Source organism: Castor canadensis, chromosome 16 (genome assembly GCF_047511655.1).
Source record: "Castor canadensis chromosome 16, mCasCan1.hap1v2, whole genome shotgun sequence".
Lineage (NCBI taxonomy): Eukaryota > Metazoa > Chordata > Mammalia > Rodentia > Castoridae > Castor > Castor canadensis.
This window is the reverse complement of record NC_133401.1, coordinates 9,717,318-9,740,972: the sequence shown is the minus strand read 5'-3', so window position 1 is coordinate 9,740,972 and position 23,655 is coordinate 9,717,318. Positions and strand designations below refer to the sequence as shown.

The window sequence follows — 23,655 nt, the reverse complement described above, 5'->3', positions numbered from 1 at the left end:
GGGTAACACTTTTTTTCCACATTTTTTTTTTGAACATGGACTTGGAAGAGAAAAAGAGGGCTAGGGGTATGTTCAGTGGTAGAGTTTTTACCTTAGCATGTTTGAGGCCCTGGATTCTGTACCACAAAACAAAAACAATGACCTTCAAGTGGGGTACGGGTGGCTCATGCCTGTAATTCTAGCTACTCAGGAGGCAGAGATCAGGAGGATCACAGTTCAAAAACAACCTAAGCAAAATAGTTCGGGAGATGCTATTTTGAAAAAAAAAAAAAAAATCACAAAAAAGGGTTGGCTGAGTGTCTCAAGCAGTAAGAGCACCTGTCTAGCAAGTGTGGGGCCGTGAGTTCAAAACCCAGTAGTACAAAACCCTACAAACTAGCCAGGCAGTAGTGGCTCACACATCTTAGCTACTCAGAAGGCAGAGAACAGAAGGAATGTAGTTTGAAGCCAGCCCAGGGAAACAGTTCTAGAGACCCTATCTAGAACAATCCTATCACAAAAAAGGGCTGGTGGAATAGCTAAAGGTGTAGGCCCTGAGTTCAAACCCCAGTACAGAAAAAAAGGAAAATAACTTCGAGCCATTTGATCTTGCTTCAGCACTCCTGAAAGCCCAGTGACCTTAGGCCTAGTGACTTCCCCTCTCTGAGCCACTTCCTCAATAGGATGGCAAACTGTACAACCTTGTAGAAAAAAGTGTTACCCAAGAGGGACAGGAAATTTAGGCAGTGCTTAATCCTGGCCTGTGTGTGGCCTCATTGCCTGTGTAGAGCTAGTACTGGGTGTCTGGGGTTTTTGCATTTTAGTTACACATGAATGGTTATAAACTTGCAGGACTGCAGGTGCTCTGCTTGCCAGTATGTCCCAATGCTAAAAAGAAAAAAAAAAGTGATGAATTTTATACAGCAATGTCCCACAACAAAACGAATTACTTAGCTAGGCCAGGTGCCCACTGGGGCAAAGGGCTCGTTCCTGAACCTCATTCTACATAAGCAAGTGAGCTCGGACGCCATTTCCGGTTGCCCTTAGTAAAGATGGCGGGCGGAGGGCGTCATCGCCGGATGGGAGGCGGCTTCGGTGCCCTCGTCCAACATGGCGGAGTTTTGTTCCCGCCCTGTTGACTTCCGCCTGTCGGGTTATTCCCGAGACTCAGTCAGGATGGCTGCTGGGATGGCTGTGTCTCGCGTACTCCGCGACCTGCTGACGCGACGTGAGTCTGCTCGCAACCTGGGGGGCCATCTCTGGGTCGTGCTGCCATAGCGAGAGGGAGACAGGGACGCCTGTCCAGGCTCAGGATGGGTCGGAGCCCTTGCAACTCAGGGGTCCGCGTGCGCGCAGTAATTCTGCAGGCTTGTGCCCTTGCAGTCTGGGGTCTCTGACAGCTCATTGTCCCGGGCTTGGGTCACTCGTAGACTGAAGCCACTGACAAGTGCACCCCATCCTAACACCCGTATGTGCCTAGACCCAGGTCTCTGGGGAGCTGTGTCCTCAAGCTAGAGTCCAGGAGGTGTGTGTCCCCATTTTGGGGTCCCCAAGGCTCTTCTTTCTTTTCTCTCCCCAGGGCTGGCAGCCCCAACCCAGCTGGGCTTCAACCTCAGCGTTCGCCCCCTGAGCTCCTCAGGACAGGAGAAGACCTCTCTAGCAGCCCCCTTGGAAGCCTCAGATTACAACTATGAGTCCCTTCAGGTGACATCTGCCCACACACACGTTCTCCACGTGCAACTAAACCGGCCTGAAAAGAGGAATGCCATGAACAAGGCCTTTTGGAGGTCTGGACTGCAGATCCTGGAGGCCTACCTGCAGGAGGAGATGGGTGGAGGAACTGGGGGTGGGAGGACGGGTGACCTTGAGGGATAGATGGACACTAGGGCTGGGGACTCCCACTTGATGGGTAGCCCTTCACTCCTGACTTCCCCACAGGGAGATGGTGGAATGCTTTGAGAAGATTGCATGTGACCCTAACTGTCGAGCTGTGGTGATCTCGGGTGCAGGAAAAATGTTCACCTCAGGTAACCCCCCAACCATCCCCCAATCTCTCCTGGTCCTGGCAGTGCTTCTTAATTAGGCTTTTAAGCAGCTTCTAACTTAGACTTTTATCCTCTTATCCTTTTTCTTAAAGGCCTGATTTAAAACATACAGAGAAGGCTGGGGGTGTAGCTCAGTAGTTCCATCCCCAGCGTTCCCTCCCAACAAAATGCAAATATAGAAATTTGTCCTGTCCTTCAGGATGTAACAGGACATAGGCCCTGAAGTCAGGATTTCCATCCTGGATCTGTGACATTAAACCAGGCACTTACTGTCACAGTCTACAGCAGGACCAGCCAAGTGGGTCATGATTCCTCAGCACACAAGTAGTTTCCAGTTACACGTCTGTTAGGTGGATTACAGGCGTAAGCCACCAACACCCAGCTGGAATTAGTTTTTAAAACTGCCTACACTGCATGCATGGTTCATGAGTCAGCAAGAAATTTCAACAAAATTTTTTTGTGGCCCTGGGGTTTGAACTCAGGACTTCACGCTTGCAAAGCAGGTGCTCTACCACTTGAGCCACACCTGCAGTCCCTTTGTGCTCTGGCTATTTTGGAGATGGGTCTCTTGAACTTTTTGCCCAGGCTGGCCTCGAACCTTGATCCTTCCTCTTCAGCTTCCCAGTAGCTAGGATTATAGGTGTGAGCCACTGGCACCCGCTCAACAGAGTTTATATGCAGAATTTGGGGAGCCCTCTTTACGTCTCCCTTTGCTGGAATTTTCCCCTCCCTTTCCAGTGGTCACCAGTACTCTGTCTCTGGTTCAAACAACATGTTGCCTTCCCTTGGGCTGATAGCTCCTTCCTCCTGATGTCTCCCTTTGGAGTTGCCTGAGCCTTGAGGTGGCAGGGCGTGTCTTGTTCAGCAGTGTATGTAGTTGTCACCTGTGGAAGGACTGCTCCTTGAGGAACATACCAGAAACAAAATGTCACATGCACTAATTTCTGCCTGGGTCCGAAACCCAATCCAGCTGTGTGGACCCAGAGGTGACTGAGACAGCACCGTGCTATGTCCTCATGGAGTTCCAGCTCAGCAGGGAAGACAGACAGTAAACAGTTCAGTTCCCTCTGTTCCCTCTGTTAACTTCACATGCCCTTGTCTTCCTTCTGCATCTCTCTGTTCTTGCATTTATTTGTTCATTCATTCATTCAACAAACATCCACGGAGGGCAGTGCAATGCCAGGGCCTCTCCTGGGTGTTGGGGACATGGAGACAGGGGAGGCAGCCAGTGTCCAGACCCCATGCTCTCATGGAGCACATGTCTAAGAAAGGAACAGTGAGACTTCACTTGGGGCTGTGCCAGGCTAGGACCCTCATCGGTCAGTTCCCACCTGATTGTGCCCATCTTGATCCATTTTTCAGCAGTAAAACTCTGAAGGCCAGAAAGAAGAAACTCAGGTCAGTGTCCCAATGAGTGGAGTAGATGGGGTAGGAATATGGCTCACATGGTAGAGCGCCTGCCTAGCAAGTGGGAGGCCCTAAGTTCAAGGCACACACAAAAGAAAAAAAGAAAAGAGAAAAAAAAAAAAAAAAAAAAAAGCCATGCTAGGCACCAAACGGCTCACACCTATAGTCCTAGCTACTTGGGAGGCTGATCTGGATAGGATTATGGTTTGAGGCCAGCTCAGGCAAATCGTTTTCAAGACCCTATTTCCAAAATAACCACAACAAAAAATGGACTGGAGGTGTGGCTCAAGCGGTAGAATGCCAGAGTTCGAACTCAGTCCCACCAGAAGGAAAAAAAAGGCACATTTATTTACATTCATGAAGTGCCAGACCCTACTCTAGGTCCTTTAAATATATTTAAAAATATAAATATATATTATTTAAATATATATATATAAATATATATATTTAAATATATCATAATCTTATATGCCAAGTGCTATTATAATCCCCATTTTATTTTTTTTGTGGCACTGGGATTTGAACTCAGGGTTTCACACTTGCTAGGTAGGTGCTCTATCACTTGAGCCACTCCACCAGCCCTTTTTGTGTTGGGTATTTTTTCAAGATAGGGTTTCACAAACTATTTGTCCAAGGCTGACTCTGAACCATGATCCTCCAATCTCTGCTTCCTGAGTAGCTAGGATTACAGGCGTGAGCCACTGGTGCTTGGCTATAATCCCCATTTTAAAAGTGTGGAAATAGAAGAGAGAAGAGGAATTTGTCCGATTCTCAACTGTTTAAGTTCAGTGGCAGAGCCAGTTGCTGGTGAGGTTTGAAGTCAGTCCAAGCAAATAGTTCATGAGCCCCTATCTCAAAAAACCCACGACAAGAAAGGGCTGGCAGAGGTATAAGCCCTGAGTTCAAACCCCAGCACCGCCCAAAAAAAAAAAAAATTCAGTGGCAGAGCCGGGATTTTGGAACTCAGGAGACCTGGCCAGAATCCTTGCTCTTCACCACTTAAGTGACTGTGACTCAGGTAGCTGGTGTGCTGGTTAAAGCAAGAACTCGGGCTGGGGAGGTGTGGCTCAGTGGTAAGTGCTTGCCCAGCAGGCAAGAGGCCCTGGGGTCAATCCTAGCAGGGCCAAAACAAAGCCAGAGCTCTGGTCTCGGGTATTCCCCACTTCTGCCACCTGTCCTTGTCCTCTCTCTTCTCTGCTTCTGCTTCCCCATTTGAAGACAGTGGACATGTTAGCACCGACCTCATCAGGTTGTCATGCTGTGGGGATTAAATGGAAGAGGTTAACATTAATATTCAGCATCTGACATTAATATGCAAATTGTTTGTTGATAGGTTGTTGTTTATGTTGGTAATAGCAACTGTGTGATTATGAATGATGTTACAGGTTCCAGGGGAACAAGACAGGTGACCTCAGCACCAACCAGTTTTTGAAGGGGGCCACCTCGTCCCACGGTCTGGAGCCCTTTGTTTCAGGGATTTGCAAATCCAGTGTGTGCAGGTCCAGGGAGGGTGGAAAAACCAGAAAAGTCAGTGAGAGGAGGTGTCAGAAGTGCCCTGCTGGGCTTGTTTTGGGAGTCAGCATGGATGAGTCACAAGGCCTTCTCAGATAAGGGCTGAGAGCCAAGAACCCCCACTGGGCTGGCACAAGCCGTTCTGGCCTCTGCTGAAACGGAGACCATGGTAACAGGAACCCAGTGACATCACGGCGTGCCAGGCCCCGTGCCAAGCACCTCTGGGGCTGCTTCCCTGTGTACCCTTGGAGCCCGTCTGCTTCCTGGGGGAGGTTTCCAGCATTTTACAGAGAAGCCACCCCAGGCCCAGATGAAGTGACTGGCTGGGGTGGCACAGGGAGCACTAGCTTACACAGATGTCTCTTGCACAAGGCAACTGTCTCCTGAGCAGGTAGGAAGGCTTCTGAGCATCAGGGGTGTGGCCAAGGATGGGAATGACTTCTCAGAGCTGTCCAACGGCACTGTTCAGGAGGCTGAGGCAGGAAGATCACGAGTCCCAGGCCTGCCTGGGCTGTCTGGTGAAACCCTGTCTCCAAAAAGAAAAAAGAAGAAAAGTCAGATTTAGCATTTTCTTGAAGATGGATCCACAAAATTTGCTCCATCCTGGTCTCTCCATCTCAGGAAGCATTACTACCATGAGTCAGTTGCTGTGCCACAAACCTGGACTCCTAGGTCACCTGGCATATGGAGAAAAACATGTGCCCTGGAGCCAGCTGCATGGTTCTGGATTCAAAATCCCTGTTCTGCCATGCACAAGTTAGTGTGATCTTGGGCAAGTGCTTAACTTCTCTGTGCCTCGGTTTACCAATCCGTGAACTGGAAATAGCTACAGGACCTACCTGATAGGGTCGTTGTAAGGACTGAGTGAGTAAAGACTTAATCCCTGTCGGTTTTTGTTCATTTCATGCCCCACATGTAATGCCTCAAGAAGTCCTATGTAAGCCTGGTGCTGTGTTTCACGTCTGTAATCCTTGCTACTCAGGAGGCAGAGATCAGGAGGATCATGGTTCAAAGCCAGCCCAGGCAAAATAGTTCGTGAGACCCTATCTCTAAAAAAACCCATCACAAAAAAGGGCCGGTGGAGTAGCTCAAGGTGTAGGCTGTGAGTTCAAACTCCAGCAAAAAAAAAAAAAAAAAAAAGTCCCATGAGACTGCACTTTCTGCTGTGGTGATTCAGGTTTTGGGACCCCTGGTTGGGGCGATGGGTGGGCACTGGGGGCTAGACAAATCTTCCATGCCTTCTGATCAGGTATTGATCTCGTGGACATGGCTTCGGGTCTCCTACAGCCCAAAGGAGATGATGCAGCCCGTATCAGCTGGTACCTCCGTGATCTTATCACCAGGTACCAGAAAACCTTCAGCGTCATTGAGAAGGTGACTCTGGGGACTAGAGGGCATCCCCTCTGCCTGCCTCTCCTCAGTCAGCCCTAACCCAGTCCCTCCTGTTCCTTCCAGTGCCCCAAGCCTGTGATTGCTGCTATCCACGGGGGATGCATTGGTGCCGGTGAGTTTACAGCCACCTGCCGCCCACGAGGGTGCTCATGGCCATTTCTGCCAGTGGCCTTGTCTCACCTCTGCTGCTACTTAGACTACATGCATCCAAGTCTCGGGGTGGGGGGCCATTGTTCCATGTCCCTGGTTTCTTCCTCCCAGGTGTGGATCTCATCACTGCCTGTGACATCCGGTACTGTGCCCAGGATGCTATCTTCCAGGTCAAGGTGTGTCACTCCTGAACCTCTGAGCCCCTGTGTATTGCTGAGCAGTGAGGGACAGAACTTGGGCAGATCGGGGATGGTTTGGGCCAAGGAAGCAAGCCCTGGGGGAATCAGAATTGAGCCAAAGTGAAGCTTGGGTGCCAGGTGTGATGGGACTTACTTGTAATCCTAGCACTTGGGAGGTGAAGGCAGGAGAATGACAAGTTTGAGGTCAGTCTGGGCTACATAGCTAGTTGAGGACCAGCCTGAACTACAGAATGAGACTCCATTTCAGGAATTTTAAAAAGGACTGGGAATGTAGCTCAGTGGAAGAGTGCTCGCCTAGCATGTGCAAAGCCCTGGGTTCCAACTCCAGCCCTGAAAGAAAACAAAAACAAACCAACAACAAAAAACACCATTGAGGAAGCAGTAAGGGTGGGAGGTCAGGAGTGAGTAAGGGAGGGGAAGAGATGAAGCTAGGGTTGCTGCTGAGGCCATGCTGGAGCCCCCAGATGCAGCAAGGGGCCAAGTGCAAGGGTAGGGGCGGCCCTCCAGCGAGATAAAGCTACCCTGAGTCACCAGTAGGGCAAGGAAATGGGCAGGTGGCTCAGTGCGAGCCGGTGACAACATGTTGACACGAATGGACAGGGTGCTTGGAGGTCCCTGGTCACAGGTCACCGGCATTGAGCAAACACTAACCGAAACCCCCTCCCCAGGAGGTGGACGTGGGCCTGGCCGCTGATGTGGGGACGCTGCAGCGGCTCCCCAAGGTCATCGGGAACCAGAGGTGAGCGGGGGCGAGCAGAGCCTGGGGTGGGGACAGCAGGGACTCTCACAGGCCCAGGACGACAGTGTCTCCTGATCCACCTTCCCTTTTTGCAGCCTGGTCAACGAGCTGGCCCTAACCGCCCGCAAGATGATGGCCGACGAGGCGCTGAGCAGCGGGCTGGTCAGGTAGGGGCCCAGCCAAGCCGGGCGGGGCTCCCCGCGGGTCCCTGTACCCTCACTCGAGGATTCCAGGTGGCATCTTTCTGCGAGTGCCCGTTTCTTCCTAAGGGGTCAGCAATCTGCTGGGCTTGGGCCCTTTTCCTGGGGTCCTCCGCCCGCCACCGCCACCGCCACCGCCACCGGGCACAGGAGGGAAGAGGCGGTTCCGTTAATCCCTTTCATCCCTCCGGGCAGCCGCGTGTTCCCAGACAAGGAGCCCATGCTGGACGCCGCCATCGCCCTGGCGGTCGAGATATCCAGCAAGAGCCCGGTGGCCGTGCAGAGCACTAAGATCAACCTGCTCTACTCCCGCGACCATCCAGTGGACCAGGCCCTAGACTACATGGTAAGCGCTGCCTCCACCAATCACAGCCCTCCCTGTGCCCGGAGCGACCAATCAAGGCCCGGGCCGCGGGGGGCCCCCCCCCCCCCCCCCCCCGCACAGCGCCTCGTCCTCTGATTGGTGCGTTGCTAGCCTTTCCCCGCCCCCTTTCCCCAGGCCTCCTGGAACATGAGCATGCTACAGACCCAGGACATCGTCAAGTCCGTCCAGGCCGCCATGGAGAAGAAGGACATGAAAAGTGTCACCTTCTCCAAGCTCTGAGGGCCTTGGGGACTCAGGCTCTGGCCCAAGGCCAGGCCTGTGCCACCTCGCGCCTGTCTGGTTTTCTAGAGAAGAAGGATCGGTCGAGGTGGGCCTCTAGTGCCTTCTCACGCAGCCTCCGGGTTTATTGCTTTATGACACGGTTCCTTGCCTTATTTCAATGCCAAGAATAAAGTTCGGGAAAGAACTTGCTGTCCTTTTTGGTGGTGGTGGTGGTGGGGTTTGAACTCAGGGCCTCACGCTTGCTAGGCAGGCACCCTTCCACTCCCAAAAACCTGGTGTCTTTATTGGAGAGAGATGGGGGAGGGCCGTGATGCATCCTGGATTCCAAGGAGAGCAGCTGTGAAGGTTGAGGATAGAGATTTCTGGGTTTTGTTGTTTTTGAGACAGGGTCTCTCTATGTAGCTCAGGCTGTCCTGGAACATGTGATTCTCCTGCCTCAGCCTCCTGAGTGCTGGGATTACAGGCGTGCACCACTGAGCGTGGCAGGGATAGAGATCTGACCAGTGAATGACTGTTCAGATAGGGCCAAGGGGAAGTCTGGGAGGGATGGAGCTAGTGGTCTCTGGACTGGCTCCCTTCAGGTTGAAAGCCACACCTCGTCTCCCTGGACTGAGCAGTCCGCACTGCCTGGTGCCTTTCCTGCACAGCTCAGTGGGATCTAGCGTGAAGTTATCTTGTCCATTGCTACCAATTTTGAGCCAATTGCTTCATTTCTCTAAACTGGCGATTTTCATACCTATGCCTACAGGATTTAAGTTTGGAATGATTGCAAGAGACCAAGCATATCCACCCTCACTTCATTTTGGTGCAGCACTGATCAGCAGAGCTGGCAGAAGGAGCCCGAAGGACCTGACTTGCTCCATGTGCTTGGGCTCTGTGTTCCCATGCAAGAACCACTGTGGCTTTCATGCACTCCAGGCTGAGGGATGTGACTTCTATTTTGCTTTCATTTTTATTTTAAATTTGATTTTATCGATTGAATTTAAATTAAAATGGCCACATATTGAAGTGTGCTGGCCTAGGGCAAAGTACAAAAAAATTTTTTTAAAAAGACAAAGCGTTAATTGAGTGCCTTCTGTATGCCAAGTCCTGCTCTGAGCATTTATTAGTTTAGTGATTCTTTCACGGACCTATGAAGTTGGTGCTGTCACTATCCCTATTCTACAGATAGGCAGATAGGCAAATTGAGGGTAAGGCACTGATGCAGGATCACACACACAGAATGTGGTAGAAGCAGGATTGGAACCCAGATCCTCAGGCTCCAACTGTGTGTGCTCTAAACACGTGTGCACAGGATACAGTGTACAGGATGGGGAAACGCAGGTCATGCAATAAATCTTGTGTCTCCCATGCTCCTGCTTTTGCCTGCTTCCGCTGCCCACCTGTCCAACCGCTCCTGCAGCCCTGCCCTGCCCTGCCCTGCCCGCCTGTACTCACCTTCCTTCTGCCAACAGAGCTCGGGAAGGGCTTTATGGGCACTGATAAGGCCCCTGATAAGGCCAAAGTTCACCACTACTTCCTCTTCACTTGAGGCCCCCCTGGAGGAGGCTGGTGAGGTACGATCCCCACTGGAGGGACCTCGTGGACCCTCCCCTGCCAGCCACTCCCTTCCCCGCCGGTATAAGGGCCACCTGCCACCTGCCAGCATTTCCTGCTCCTGCAGCTTTTCTCCCAGGACCAGCCACCAGCCCAGCCTCTCAAGATGGCCTTTGTCCCTGCACCAGGCTACCAGCCCACCTACAACCCGGTGAGACACTGGTCCATGCCCCACACCCAGGCTCTGGCTACCTCCTCCCTTACCCCACGCACCGGTTCGTCCCCACCTTGACCCTGAGTGTGTGGCGGGGGCTCTGATCCTCAGATCTGATTTACCCCAAATCATTCTGAGGCTTGATTTACACCTGAGCGCTTGCTCAGGCCATCTGTGTCCACACCTGACTCCAGGTCTTGTCGTCATCTCGTGTCTCATCTCCCTCGCTTAAGGGACTAGGGGGCTTTTTGGCGATGGGGCAGGGCTGTGGCACGCAGGCAGCCTCTGAGGCCCCTCACCCGCCCTCCTGCAGAAACTGCCCTACAGCCAGCCCATCCCGGGTGGCCTGAGCATCGGAATGTCTGTGTACATCCAGGGAATTGCCAAAGAGCACATGAGGAGGTAAGGCCCTCCCTGCAGTTGGGGTGCTGCTGGGGGGCGCCCTCCCCCCTTCATGAGGGCTGGCAGGGTGGAAACTGGGGCTTGGGTGTCCACAGGATGCCCCTGGCTGTACTCAGGGAATAGCATGTGGGAACCAGGAAGGAACAGGAAGACCCCAATGTATAGAGCGGTGTAGCAGGTGTGATAAACTGTGCTGGGTAAACCAGGAAGTCACAAGAGCCAGCATCAGGGACACGTGGGGGAAGGGTCTAGAAGGAAAAGCATACAGTAAGGGGTGCTCTGCCTCTTGGAACTTGGGGCCACGACCCCCACCCCCAACACACACACTTTTCCCGGGTCAACCATACCAAGGTCCAGCTCAGGGACATTCGGACCAGGCTGAGGACAGGGTTTCCTGGGGAGACACCAGTTTGGCCCTTCATGTACCACCAGATTCCACGTGAACTTCGCCGTGGGGCAGAGCCTGGAGGCAGATGTGGCTTTCCACTTCAATCCCCGCTTCGACGGCTGGGACAAGGTGGTCTTCAACTCCAGGCAGGGTGGCCAGTGGGGCAGCGAGGAGAAGAAGAGAAGCATGCCCTTCAGCAAGGGCAAACCCTTCGAGCTGGTGTTCATGGTCCAGGCTGAGCACTACAAGGTGCGAGCCCCCCTGGCCGCCACCCCCCCACCCGCTCCCCCCTCCCGCCCCCTTCCTCCCTTCTTTCTGCTTTCTTTCGCTATTTTGGCTGGCTTGAGGCTGTGCTTTTGTCAGGCAGTTGCTCTGCCCCCCCCCACACACACACTTTTTGGTACCGGGATTTGAACTCGGGGCCTCATGCTTGCTAGACAGGTACTCTACCACTTGAGCCATTCCACCAGCCCTGTTTTGTGTTGGACTTTTTTTTTTTTGAGGGGGGGCAGCACTGGGATTTTCACATCTAGCTAGGTGGAAACTCTACTGCTTGAGCGCTGTGTTGAGTATTTTTGAGACAGGGTCTTATGAACTATTTACCCAAGCTGGTTTCAAACCATAATCTTCCCGATCTCTGCCTCCTGGCCTCCTGAGTAGCTAGGATCACAGGTGTCAGCCACAGGTACCCTGTCGCTTTTGTTATTTTTTTGAATAGGGTCTGTCTTCTTGGCCTGGACCTCAACCCTCCTATCTAGCTAGGTTCACCAGTTCAAGCCACCACACCCAGCTTTTATTGGTTGAGACCTGGCTGTCCTCAAACTGAGATCCTCTGGATCTCCTCCTGAGTAGCTAGGATTACAGGCATGAGCCACCAAGCCTGACACTTCCCTTCTTCCTTCCTTCCTTCCCCTCTCTCTTTCCTTCTTCTCTTCCTCCCTTTATCAATTTCTTTAGGCTCTTGATATGTAGCCCAGGCTGGCCTTGAACTCTGGGGGACTCTGCCTCCCCAACTGCTAGGATTACAGGCGTGTACCCCACACCCCGCTTTCTCCTTTTTCCTCTCTTCCCTCCCTCCTCCCTTCCTACCTCAACTTTTTCTTTTCTTTTCTGTTCCTCCTGTCTTTTTTCTTTTTTTGCAGGGGGCGGGTGATGGTGGTAATGGCCGTACTAGGGCTTGAACTCAGGGTTTTACACTTGCAAAGCAAGCGCTCTCCTGCTTGAGCCACACCTCCAGTCCTTTTTGCTCTGGTTACTTTGGAGATGGGAACATTTGCATGTGGCTGGCCTTGAACTGTGGCCCTCCTGATCTCAATCTCACAAGTAACTAGGATCACAAGAGTGAGTACCCTCACCTGGCCACCAACCCTTTTTTGTTTTATTTACTTTTTGGATAGGGTCTCACATTTTTTTGGCCCCAAGCTGGCCTCTATCCATTATCCTCCTATGTCCATCTCCCAATGGCTAGAACCACAAGCATTAACCACCATACCTAGCTGCTGGTTGAGATGGGGTCTCAAAAACTTTTTGCCTTGGCTGGTCTCAAACCTCAATCATCCCAATCTCTACCTCATGAGTAGCTGGGATTACAGGCACGCCCCACCATGCCCAGTCTTCTTCCTGCCTTTCTAACTCACACGATGTGCATCCTCTTATCCCTTGGGTTCTTGCAAAATGGGGACTTTTTCTGTCTGATCAGAATGCTGGACAGATTCTCCCCCATCCTGCATCCTCCTATGGTCGGCCCTCTCCTTTCTTCCAAATGCTGACCCTTCCATGTTACTTAAAAGCAGATCCCAGACGTTACATCATTTCATTCATAAATATTTCCTCTTTGGAAAAGCATAGTCCCAATGACATCACACCTAGAAATGAGCCACTCTCTCTTAATGTCACCACGTTTCCTATCCGGTTCCAGTCGTGTCGTAAAGCTGTGTGTCTGCTGTTCTCTCCAGTGCTTTTGAATCCAGGCCCAAATAAGGCCAACCCACAGTTGCCTGTGACTAACAGGTGTTTTGTGATGGCTTAGTGTAGTGTTGCCAGGTAAAGTGCCTGCCAGTGTGTCCATGGCTCTCTGGTCTTTCACCATGAGAACACAGCCCTGGAAGCAGCCAGAAACAGACTCTTCCATCCCCTTTGCTCCCTCACGTCCGGCCAGGTCCCCTCTTGCCTGGGGTGTCCTCTTTCCCCACATTCTCCCCACCCAGATCCGAATGCCTGCCTTGGATTTAAAATATGCCCGGGCTCAGTACTGTGCGTCACCTTCTATTCCTTCTGTCACTTGCCCTGCTGTGGTGCTCGGGGCACCCCCGAGCAGCCGTGCGGGACCCAAGGGCCTTACCCTCTGAGCTTACCCTGCCCTGCTGTGACACCCGTGTGGCATTCTCAGTGACACGTCAGTGGAGTCTCCTGAGAGGCACAGCTTAGTGGAAGAACCCCAAACACTTTTTTCTTGTTGATGTTTAATTTTGAGACACAGACTCTCTATGTAGCCCCAGGCTGGCCTCAAACTCTTTTTTTTCTTTTCTTTTTTTTTCTGGCAGTACTGGGGTTTGAACTCAGGGCCTCATGCTTGCTAGGCAGGCACTCTTACCGCTTGAGGCACTCCGCCAGCCATTTCATGTTGGGTATGTTCGAGATAGGGTCTCGTGAATGATTTTCTCTGGCTGGCCTTGTACCTTGAGCCTCCTGATCTCTGCCTCCTGAGTAGCTAGGATTACAGGTGTGAGCCACCTTACCTGCCTTGAGAATCATATGCTGATGTCACCATGCCCAGCACTTAATAGAAGGCAGTTTGCAGTTCCTCAGAGCTGGCTGGTGGCCCGTGTCTGTCCCTTAGTGCTCCGACTAGAAGCTAGTGGCATAGGCCTTGCCGTGCACACAAAGCAGGGCTCTGCACCAGACTTGTACATGACTCTGACATGCCTGGCTGGTTTATCTCCTCCCAAAAACCTCCGAGGTGAGCAACCCGATTCACAGACGAGGAAACAAAGGCTCAGACAGGTCAAGTGACTTACCGAGCTAGGACATTTTAGAGCTAGACCTCAAACCTAGCTCATTTGGTGCCCCAACCAGGACTCAAACGTGGTTTTCTCTTGATCTAAATCCTCCATTGTCTCCCATCCACCATCTGAAAGCTGAATCTGTGTGCGTGTGCGTGTGGGGGTTGTGGGAGGTGTGCATGTGCGTGTGTGCGTGTGTGTGCGTGCGTGCGTGTACACGTGGGTGTGCGTGTGGGTGCGTGGGTGTGTGCATGGGTGTGTGGGTGCGTGTCCGCGTGTGGGTGTGCATGTGTGCGCGCGTGTGCGGGGGTGTGCGTGTGGGTGCGTGTCCGCGTGTGGGTGTGCATGTGTGCGCGTGCGCGTGCGCGTGGGGGGGGTGTGATGGGGCACTGGTGATGAGCCCAGGGTATTGCACAGGCGCAGACAGAGCACTTTTGACCCCAACCCTAAGGAACTGCAAGGTTCCTCACTCTGAGCCCACCCCAGGGCACCCCCCAGACTTTGGACCCCAAGTCCAAAGGATGGCGCTTCTGCCTTCCCAAGGTCATGACCTCTGGCTCCCCAGGTGATGGTGGATGGAAAACTCTTCTACGAGTTCCGGCATCGGCTCCCCCTGCAGATGGTCACCCACCTGCAGGTGGACGGGGACCTGGAGCTTCAGTCCATCAACTTCCTTGGAGGCCAGCCAGTCCCACCACAGGTATGTGAGCCCCCCTCGCTCTCTTCCTTCCGTGACCCGTGCCCACTCTCCTTACTGCCTGCGCAGCTGCTCTAGGCCAGATCCTTTACTGCGTGGTGCCAGGGACCCTGTGGTGACCGAGATGTCCACAGGGAGGACGCACACACATCCCCAGACCTGGCTTCCAGTGCTCAGCACCGCGATGGGGGAAGAGGTGCCGAGGGTGGGGGATGGGAGGGGGTCTCAGGCCGAGGGTGGGGGATGGGAGGGGGTCTCAGGCAGAAGGTGGGGCATGGAAGGGGGTCTCAGGCAGAGGAATGGAGCTAGGGTGGAGAAATACAGGCGGTTTTGAGAGTCTGAAGTCCAGGTTTGATGCAGTCATGGGTAAGGAAAGACTTCCTGGAGGAGAAGGAGGTGTGTAAACAGACTCGGAAAGTGAAGATAAGTAAAGAATTTGTGACTAGCAGACAAACTCAGGACAAGTTGCCTAACGCCATTAGTCACCTGGGAAGCTCAAAAGCACAATGAGGTCATGACACAGCCATCAGAGCCATAATGGAACAGAGACTCCACAGCACAAAGGTGGCCAAGCACACAGAGCAGCAAGCACGCTGACCATGGGCCTTGGCAGTGGCAGCTGGGACTTGGTAAATGGCTGGGCGGCGTGTGAAAGCTGAGCAAACATGGCTCCGATGGCCCAGAAGCTCCACACCCAGGTCCTCAGATAGCCTCCAACACTCGCAGACCATAGCATAGCACTCGGGTTCCAGATGCCTCCTCCCTCAGACCCAGTGGTACAGTGCCAGCCAGCAGGCACAAGGCCCTGGCTTCCATCCCCAGCACCAAATGGACAGAGAGGCAAAGTCCAAACTACTGGGTAGACAAAGCGTTTGTCACCTAATGGGAGAAGAAACACTGAACAGCCACCCACATCAGCAGGGGGCTCTCAGCATCAAACATGGAACTGAAAAAGCCACCAAAGAAGAAGAAAAAGTTGGGCACAGTGGCTCATGGCTGTAATCCTAGCTACTTGGGAGGCTGAGATCAGTAGGATTGAGGTTTGAGGCCAGCTTGGACAAATAGTTATTGAAATGCCCCTCCAAAATAACCAGAGCAAAATGAACTGGAGGTGTGGCTTAAAGCAGTAGAGTACCTGCTTTTCAAGCACAAAGTCCTAAGTTCAAACCCCAGTCCCACCAAAAGAAAAAAAAAAAATCTGGGATGGGAACATGGTTCAAGCCGTGGAGTACTTGCACTCGTGGTCCCTAAACAAGGTGTGGCCTCTCCATGAATGAGGGTGACATCTGGAGTCACCTTGGGCTTCAATCTCCTCCTCGGTGGTGGTGGCTCCCCAGGGAAGGCCCTCCACTCCTTCCACTCTGAATTTGAGGTCCCACTCATGACCTCCTTCCTTCTCTCTGCCCACAGAGACCCATGATGACCCCAGCTTACCCTGTAAGTAGCTACTGTTGTGACAGGTGTCCCCTGAGGTGGGGGATAATGACCAAGGAGGTCTGGGGAAGTCAGGACCCCAGACCCTCTCACCATTCCTGCCTTCTGTCCATCCTGTAGGGTCCCAGCTTTGCCTATCATAACAGCTTGCCTGTAAGTGGGATGGCTGTGTGGCCATTTGGGGGGGAGCCAGAATTGGCATTGGGGAGGAGGGGGAAGAGCCCAGTTTTTCTGGGTATGGGGAGGAACATCAGTGCCTGCTGGGTGTGGTAAAATATTTGTGTGAAATTGAGGAGTAACATCCCTTCTCCTTACTTCACAGACCATGCAAGGACCCCCAACCTTCAACCCGGTATGGCGTCCTGGGGAGTTGGGTGGTGGTGGGCAAGGGAGGGGAAGAGAGATGTGTAGGGAGGGGTGCTGATCTGAGGGGGAATCTCTGAAAATGTGTTCCTGGGCCTGGCTTCTATAACTGAGGGAGACTGACACCCTGTTCTTGTCCCCCAGCCTGTGCCATATACAGGGAGACTGCATGGGGGGCTCACAGCCCGAAAGACCATCATCATCAAAGGCTACGTGCCCCCCTCCAGCAAGAGGTGGAGTCTCCGGCCCTGCTCCCCCAGACCCGGGGTCCAGTCCCCAGCCTCCTCCCTCAGACTCAGAGGTCCAGACCCCAGCCTCCTCCCTCAGACCCGGGGTCCAGACCCCAGTCCTCCTCCCCCAGACCCGGGGGTCCAGACCCCAGCCTCCTCCCTCAGACCCAGACTGTCACTGGGTCTCCCTTCTGTTCCAGCTTTATCATCAACTTCAAGGTGGGGTCATCCGGGGACCTGGCTCTGCACATCAACCCCCGCATAGGCGAGGGGGCCGTGGTTCGGAACAGCCTTCTGAACGGCTCGTGGGGCTCCGAAGAGAGGAAGCTCTCCTACAACCCGTTTGGCCCCGGCCAATTCTTTGATGTGAGTCTGGGGCCCCTCCCCCACCCCCTGCAGAGCCGGGTCCTGCCCAGCCTCACCCTCACCCCTCTCCCGCAGCTGTCCATCCGCTGCGGCACAGATCGGTTCAAGGTTTATGCCAACGGCCAGCACCTCTTCGACTACGCACACCGATTCTCAGCCTTCCAGCGAGTGGATGTGATAGAAATTCATGGCGATGTCACCTTGTCCTATGTCCAAATCTGATCTATTCCTGGACACAGCCCCCGGGAAAAGAGAAAGAACCAGGACTCCCTTCTCAGCCCCTAATAAAATGTCCAAGGGCATCTCATGTGTGTGTGTGGGTGACTACATTTATGTCCCTTATTCTTCCTACTTTAGTCAACCATGCAATGTCCATTCAGCCACCCATCCATCTGTCCATCTTCCCTCTATCATAATAAACCTAGTTATGAAGGCTGGCATGGTGGTGCACACCTGTAATCCCAGTACTGGGGAAGGTGAGGCTGGAAGGAATCATGAGTTCCAGGCCAGCCTGGGTGACACAGTGAGACCATTAGAAAAAAAGAATGATTGCTATTGTGTATAGAGTACATTGCAGTGAAGTTGATTGTTTTTTATGAGGTCCTGGAGTTTGAAATCAGGGTCTCACACTTGCTAGGCAGGCACTCAACCACTTGAGCCACTCCACCAGCCCTATTTTGGTGATGGGTTTTTTCAAGATAGGGTCTCACGACCTATTTGCCCAGGCTGGCTTCGAACCAAGATCCTCCTGATCTCTATCGCCTGAGTAGCTAGGATTATAGGCATGAGCCACTGGCATCTGGCTATGTTGGGTATTTTCAAGATAGGGTCTCTCAAATGATTTACCTGGACTGGTAGAACCACAAGCCTCCTGATCACTGCCTCCTGAGTGCCTAAGATTTCAGGCGTGAGCCACCAGCACCCAGCTGACTTTGTTTATTTTAAATTAATTTTTATATTGCTGGCAGTAGTAGAGTGCCTGCCCAGCAAGTGTGAGGCCCAGAGTTCAAACTTCAGTGTCACAAAAAATTTGTTTTAATGTTTGTTTATTTACTTGTAGTACTGGAATTTGAACCTGGCCTCACATCTACTAGGCAGGTGCTCTACCACATGGGTCAGATCCTCAGCTCTTTTGGCTTCAGTTATTTTTCAGGTAGGGTCTTGAGATTTTTGCCCAGGCTGACCTGGACTGCAATTCCCCTGGACTGGGGACATAAGTCCCCAGAATAGCTAGAATGACAGGCGTGAACCACCATGCATGGCTTATTGATTGAGACGGGATCTTGCTCTTTTTGCCTGGCTGGGAGGGTGGGGTGGTTCAAACAGACTCATCTCCCAGTCTCTGCCTCCCAAGTAGCTGGGATTGCAGAAATGAGAAAGCACGCAGATTTAAAAAAATTTTTTTTGAGATAGAAACTTACTCTATAGCTCAGGGTGACCTGGAACTTGCCATTCTCCTGTCTCTGCCTTCCAAGTGCTGTAATTACAGGTATGACCCACGACACCCCACTGGTGGGTGATTTCAACTTCTGTTTTCAAAATTCTACAAAAGGCATGCATAAGGAATGAGCAAAGATGATAAAAGGTGGGGGGTAGAGGTAGAGCTCAAATGGAGGAGCTCCTAACTAGCAACTGTGGAGTCCTGAGCTCAAACCCTGGTACTACCAAAAAAAAAAAACCACCTAAAATGAGGACCCAATACACATAAAGTCCTGGCTAGGTCACTCATACCTGGAATCCTAGCTAGTAGGAAGGTGGAAATCAGAAGGATCTCAGTTCGAGGCCAGCCTGGGAAAAAGACAGGGAGAGCCAATCTCAACCAAAAGGCTAGGCACACACTTGTCATACCAGTTACACAGAAAGGATAGAAGGACGGAGTTCCAGGCCAGCTTGGGCATAACCGGGAGATGGTACTGCTACCATCTTTAGGTGTTTTAGAAAAACACCAAAAGCGAGGAGGGCTGGGGCTTGGCTCAAGTGCCTGGCCCTGAAATCAAATCCTGGTATTGACAAATAAAAATAAAAACAAATAACCAGGCACTGGTGGCTCCATCTGTAATCCCAGCTACTCAGGAGGCAGATATCAGGAAGATCTCGGTTTGAAGACAGCTGCGGAAACAGTTCGAAGCACCCTATCTCGAAAAACCCTTCACAAAAAAAGGGCTGCTGGAGTGGGTCAAGGTGAAAGCCCTGAGGAAAAACCCCAGTACCACAAAATAAAATTTAAAAAAGCTTAACCATCTTAAAGCACTGGACGCGACAGTGACCCGGCATGCGGCCCCAGGACCAGGGGAGCAGCTATGAGGTCTCTGAGATGGGGCCCCGGGTGCAGGAAGGGACAGAGGGATTTCAGGAGCCACCGGGTCCCGAAAGGCAGAAGCAGGACCATAGGCCCGCCTGTCCCCACCGATGCCACAGTCAGATTCCTGCGTGCTGCCTGTGTGCTGCCTGCGCCAGAGGGGACGCGGGACGGTCACCTGAGCTCGGATTCTGGGCTGAAGCCGGGCGGGTGCCGCAGGTCCTGGCTGGACACCCGGGGACGTCCCCACGCGGGACCCACGCCCGGACCGTGACGCCACCGGAGCCTCCTGGGGACCAGGACGGCAGCGTGGGGGACACGGGAGGGACAGGCAGGGGCCATTTCATACACTCTCCCGGTGTGGGTGGGGGGAGGGTGCCCGAGTGACCAGGACACGGGGACTCATTTCCGTCGTTCCAAAGGACACCGTGACGACCCCGATTCCGCCACGCGGTGCCGACCGACGGCCTGAAGCTCTCAGCGCCCCACCCGCCCGCAGTGAACCCCACCCCGTGACCAAGCCCCGGGCGTCCCCTCCCCAAAGGACGCGCACGCCTGGCCTCCCCAGACGGGGTCCGCTGCGTGTCCCCGAGTCGCCGTGTTCACCCCAGAACCTCGCGTTCGTCGCCTGCAGAAGGGGACACACACAGCCAGCACCACGGGGGCACTTTATTCGCCACCCGCCCGGACCCGCGCCCGCGCCCTGCGTCGCTCAGAAGACCTTGACCGAGTCCAGCAGCACGTCGCCGCCCACCTCCAGCACGCGCACGCGCGCCAGCGGCACCCGGTGGCGGAAGTGGTGGTAGTGGCTGTCCCCGACCACCACCTGCGGGACAAAGGGCACAGTAAGACGTCGGGGGCCGTGGCGGGCTGCGTGGCGCGCTGCGCCCAGTTTCCCGGTGCGGAAATGGGGCCACTGTGCAGTGTCACCCGGGATCGCGTCACCGCGGCTGGGCAGATGGCAGAGCTTGGGGCTCGCGCGACGCTCAGCGCTCGAGCGCTCGCCCAGGGCGCGAGGCCGGGCCCGGTCACAGCAAGGGACTTCCCAAGTGTTTTAGGGAGGACGTCGTTTCGGGGACCCCCCCCCTGCCCGCCACTGAAGCGAGATTGAGGGTGCCGGGCTGAGTGGTGGGAGGTCTCAGCGACGTCGCCCCGCCAGGAGGCGATCTTGGGCGCTGTCCCCAGGTCATTCTCCCCACACCCCCTCCGCCACCACAGCGCTCCCACGCGGGCGCGCGTGACCCGAGGGGGTCGGGGTGGCGGCTCTGAGCACGCGTGTCCGCGAGGACAGCCACCCTCGGCGCTCAGCTCGCGCCTCCTCCTGTCCAGCCTGCGGGGCGGGGGTGGCACAGGCCAGGTCTGGGCGTCCCTGCTCGCCGTGGCCACGCCACCCCATCGCGAGGTCCTTCCCACGCACAACACTGCACCGCTGCCCGCACGCTGCGCTGCGGGACCTGGGTCCCCTCCATTCCGCTGTCCCCGAGCCGCACCTTGAAGCCGTCGTCGGTGGCGATGAGGAGCACCTCGAAGGGCTGCCCGCGCTGGAACGGCATGCCCGCGCCCCGCTCCTCGCGGCCCCAGCCGCCCTGCTCCTTGCTGTTGAACACCACCTCGGACGTGTCCAGCCGCGGGTTAACGTGCAGGGCGGCGTCCGCGCCCTGGTCCTCGCTGCACAGCAGGTTCACGTGGAACCTGCGTGGGAGACGGGATCGGGGCTCAGTGACCGCGGCTAGGACGCAGTCAAGCACTGTGCTCATGTGCAGAGCCCAGGGACTGGAAACGTCACACACAAGGGGGAGGGGAGAGGGACTGGGGGCGCAGACGCTCGAGGCATCCAGATAAGTTGGGGCCCGGGCGCATCCACCCACACCAGTCACTCTGCTTCCGCCCAGGTTTCGGGGTTCCAAAGAGTCTGTGAGCTGCCAGGGAATCCAGGCGCTAAGGACCGGTTTTTCTTGATTCCCAGGGAGCTCACAGTGACAGATGACAAGGGACGGTGCCAGGGACCCCGCTTGTTCCCGAGTACCCCAGAATGCCAGAGGCCAGAAGTCCCAGTGCCCGCAGCCTGGCTGTTAAGGTGTCCTGCAATCCAGGGCAGTTCGGGGACTCCAGGCATAACCAGATGCTTGGCGCCCCGGACAGCAATGTCCAGGCTTATTTGCTAGGTACCTGAAGTGACCTGGAACCTGAGGCTCTCTAAAGATTTAGGGAGACTTCGGCACCCCATTGATGAAGTCATGGAAAACAATGAGCACATCAGGATTCAGCAAGTCAGAAATGCCCTGGGGGTTCCATGACACTGTGGGGCAGAGATGGTCCCAGGGTCCCCCTCTCTCGTGGTCTGGGAGAAGTGGGATCCGCAGCCTGGAGCCCCCCATCATCCCCGAGAGCTGGGGTCCCACCTGCTGGCCGAGCCGGGAAGGATGCCCCGGATCCTCAGCACGGAGCCGGCACAGATGCCCTGAGGCAGCGAGGTCTTGTGGGGGACACTCTGGAAGATTCAGGTGCATGCATGTGACCCAGGGAGACAGAGGGAGGGTCCAAGATGGGGGAGACCCTGGCCGGACCCCAGGGACAGGAACTTCCAGCAAAGGCAGAAGAGACAAGAGTCACAGAGCAGTGGAGACGGAGACAGGACAAGGAGAGGAAAGGACAGAGCAGGCAGAAAGATGTTCCGGGACACAGAAAGCAGAAGGGAAGGGCGGGACACCCACGGGGCAGAACCTCAGAGCCCTGCGGGTCAGCCCCACCTCTCCTGGGAGCAGGAGGCCTTAGTCACCCCCAGTCCCTCCCTCCTGGCCAGACCTTGGGTCTGAGCCCCCATCCCTGGCCCCCTGGGCACTCACAGAGCTCATGGCTGGTCAGTAGGACAGAGCAATGTGCAGAGTGCTGCTGGGGGACCTTAAGTAGATGCAGGGCGGGACTGGTCCTGGTGACTCACCTCAGCCCTTCCACCCACCGCCCACAGCTGGCACAGACCCTGGGCCTGGGGCACACTTGGCTCTCCCACCTCCAACCAAGCGCCCTGCACCCTTTGTGGTCCTGGCCACACCGTCTCTTTCCTGGCCCTCATGGGAACAAGGACAATCCATAATGCCAAGACCCCTTGGAAGGCTCACCGTGCCGCTCCCAGCCAGCCCTACCTCCTGAGCTGGCAGAAGACACTGCTGGCTTCCAGAGATGCTGGGTCCTGACAGGCCCAGCTCTGCTGAGGTGTCATCCTCTTCTTTCCAGCCTGAGCCTCCGTCCTGCCCAGGACTGAGGATGTGGTCCTGTGACCCAGGCCCACCTCTGCAATGTGCTCACAGCCACCAGAATGACAATCCAGAAACCGGCTCTTCCAGGGGCACCAATTTTCCTGCTTTGTCCTGCTGGATTCGGGTGCCCAGGCCTCTGCACTGCTCATCTGTGCAGGAACTCTCTCCCGCTCCCTGAGACATGGAGGGGTGCAGGATCGCCCCATTTCCGCCCAGGACTGAGGCAGGGCAGGAAGGAGTCTGCCCAAGCTGCAAACTGTGCATGGTCGCTGACCGGTCTCCCTGGCCTCTCCACGTCCCTCTCCTGACTGCCTCTGTCCCTGGCCACGTCCCCCAGGCCCCATCTCTTCTGGGCTGTCCTCAGTCTCACTCTGGTTCCTCCTCTCAGAGCTCTTCCGTCTTTCTCCTGGATTTGCAGACAGGGTGAAATGGGCCACTGGGTGAGGGTGTCCTAGCCCCCCACCCAGACCAAGAATGACACAAAGTGGGCTCCCTGCCACCAGCCCCCTTTTGAAGCCTTAATGTACCTAGGACTCCAGAAGGAGAATCCTGGAGTGGGGGAGTCAGGGTGGACGATTGAAGAAGGTTCTGGAAAGCAGGGAGAGGGAGGGTGTAGGAGCAGAAACTCCTACAGCCAAGCAGCCTGAGAAGACATTCCATTCCCACCCCACTGCCCCACTCTTGCCACACCCAGCTGGTGGCAGAGCGCCCTGGGACACCTGCAGGCTGGGAGTGGAAGGTTGGGTGGAGACAGCACCCTCAGAACCTGTCCCCCTCGTGGTCCCCAGTCCAGGCCTTCTATGTCACCCTGTACCCCACCCTCACTTCCCTGGGGGGAGGTCCAGTTCAGGGGTCCAGTTCCAGGGAGGCAGAGCTCAGAGAGGGATGTGAGCAGCCAGCCTCATTGCTTTGTTCAGAGGAGAGAGCAGAGGTTCAGAGAGGGATGGTCTCTCAGCCAAGGTCACACAGCCAGGAAGAGGCCAGGTGCTGGGCTTGTACCAGGATCAAGGTGACCATGGCAGGTCAGTGTGGACTGCCTGACATCAGTGAGGATGGTTTTTGTGTAATTGATCTACCACCTGAGCCACACTCCCAGGCTTTTGTTTGGTTTTTAGATAGGGTCTTGCAAACCTTTGCCCAGGCTGCACTGGACCTCATCCCTGTCTCTCTGACTCCCAAGTAGCTGGTGTTACAGGATGCACAGCAAGCTTTTGTGTGCGTGCTCACAGTTTGAAC

The 23,655-nt window shown here is 54.6% G+C and overlaps 3 protein-coding genes and 1 long non-coding RNA gene across 4 annotated transcripts; 2 read left to right on the top strand and 2 right to left on the bottom strand.

Moving 5' to 3' along the window:
* The first annotated feature begins 1,048 nt into the window (after positions 1 to 1,048).
* Ech1 (enoyl-CoA hydratase 1) lies at positions 1,049 to 8,415 on the top strand. The gene is made up of 10 exons (XM_020178608.2): positions 1,049 to 1,207; positions 1,559 to 1,766; positions 1,918 to 2,006; positions 6,193 to 6,317; positions 6,399 to 6,447; positions 6,597 to 6,661; positions 7,354 to 7,424; positions 7,520 to 7,591; positions 7,820 to 7,970; positions 8,124 to 8,415. Exons 1-10 carry the CDS (start codon positions 1,090 to 1,092, stop codon positions 8,226 to 8,228), a joined length of 1,053 nt encoding a protein of 350 aa, XP_020034197.2. The 5' UTR covers positions 1,049 to 1,089; the 3' UTR covers positions 8,229 to 8,415.
* Positions 3,949 to 7,820, bottom strand: LOC141418025 (uncharacterized). Its single transcript, XR_012442661.1, has 2 exons — positions 6,819 to 7,820; positions 3,949 to 5,469 (listed from the first exon to the last, which is right to left on the bottom strand). It is a non-coding gene; the product is annotated as an uncharacterized lncRNA (long non-coding RNA).
* A 154-nt stretch (positions 8,416 to 8,569) lies between the features above and the next one.
* Positions 8,570 to 17,170, top strand: Lgals4 (galectin 4). Its single transcript, XM_074057837.1, has 10 exons — positions 8,570 to 9,978; positions 10,295 to 10,383; positions 10,816 to 11,020; positions 14,339 to 14,473; positions 15,881 to 15,907; positions 16,025 to 16,057; positions 16,227 to 16,256; positions 16,412 to 16,500; positions 16,698 to 16,863; positions 16,939 to 17,170. Exons 1-10 carry the CDS (start codon positions 9,934 to 9,936, stop codon positions 17,083 to 17,085), a joined length of 966 nt encoding a protein of 321 aa, XP_073913938.1. The 5' UTR covers positions 8,570 to 9,933; the 3' UTR covers positions 17,086 to 17,170.
* A 2,641-nt stretch (positions 17,171 to 19,811) lies between these two features.
* Positions 19,812 to 22,078, bottom strand: LOC109695838 (galectin-7-like). The gene is made up of 4 exons (XM_074057838.1): positions 22,009 to 22,078; positions 21,565 to 21,653; positions 20,653 to 20,854; positions 19,812 to 19,988 (listed from the first exon to the last, which is right to left on the bottom strand). Exons 1-4 carry the CDS (start codon positions 22,015 to 22,017, stop codon positions 19,875 to 19,877), a joined length of 414 nt encoding a protein of 137 aa, XP_073913939.1. The 5' UTR covers positions 22,018 to 22,078; the 3' UTR covers positions 19,812 to 19,874.
* Between the last annotated feature and the right edge of the window lie 1,577 nt (positions 22,079 to 23,655).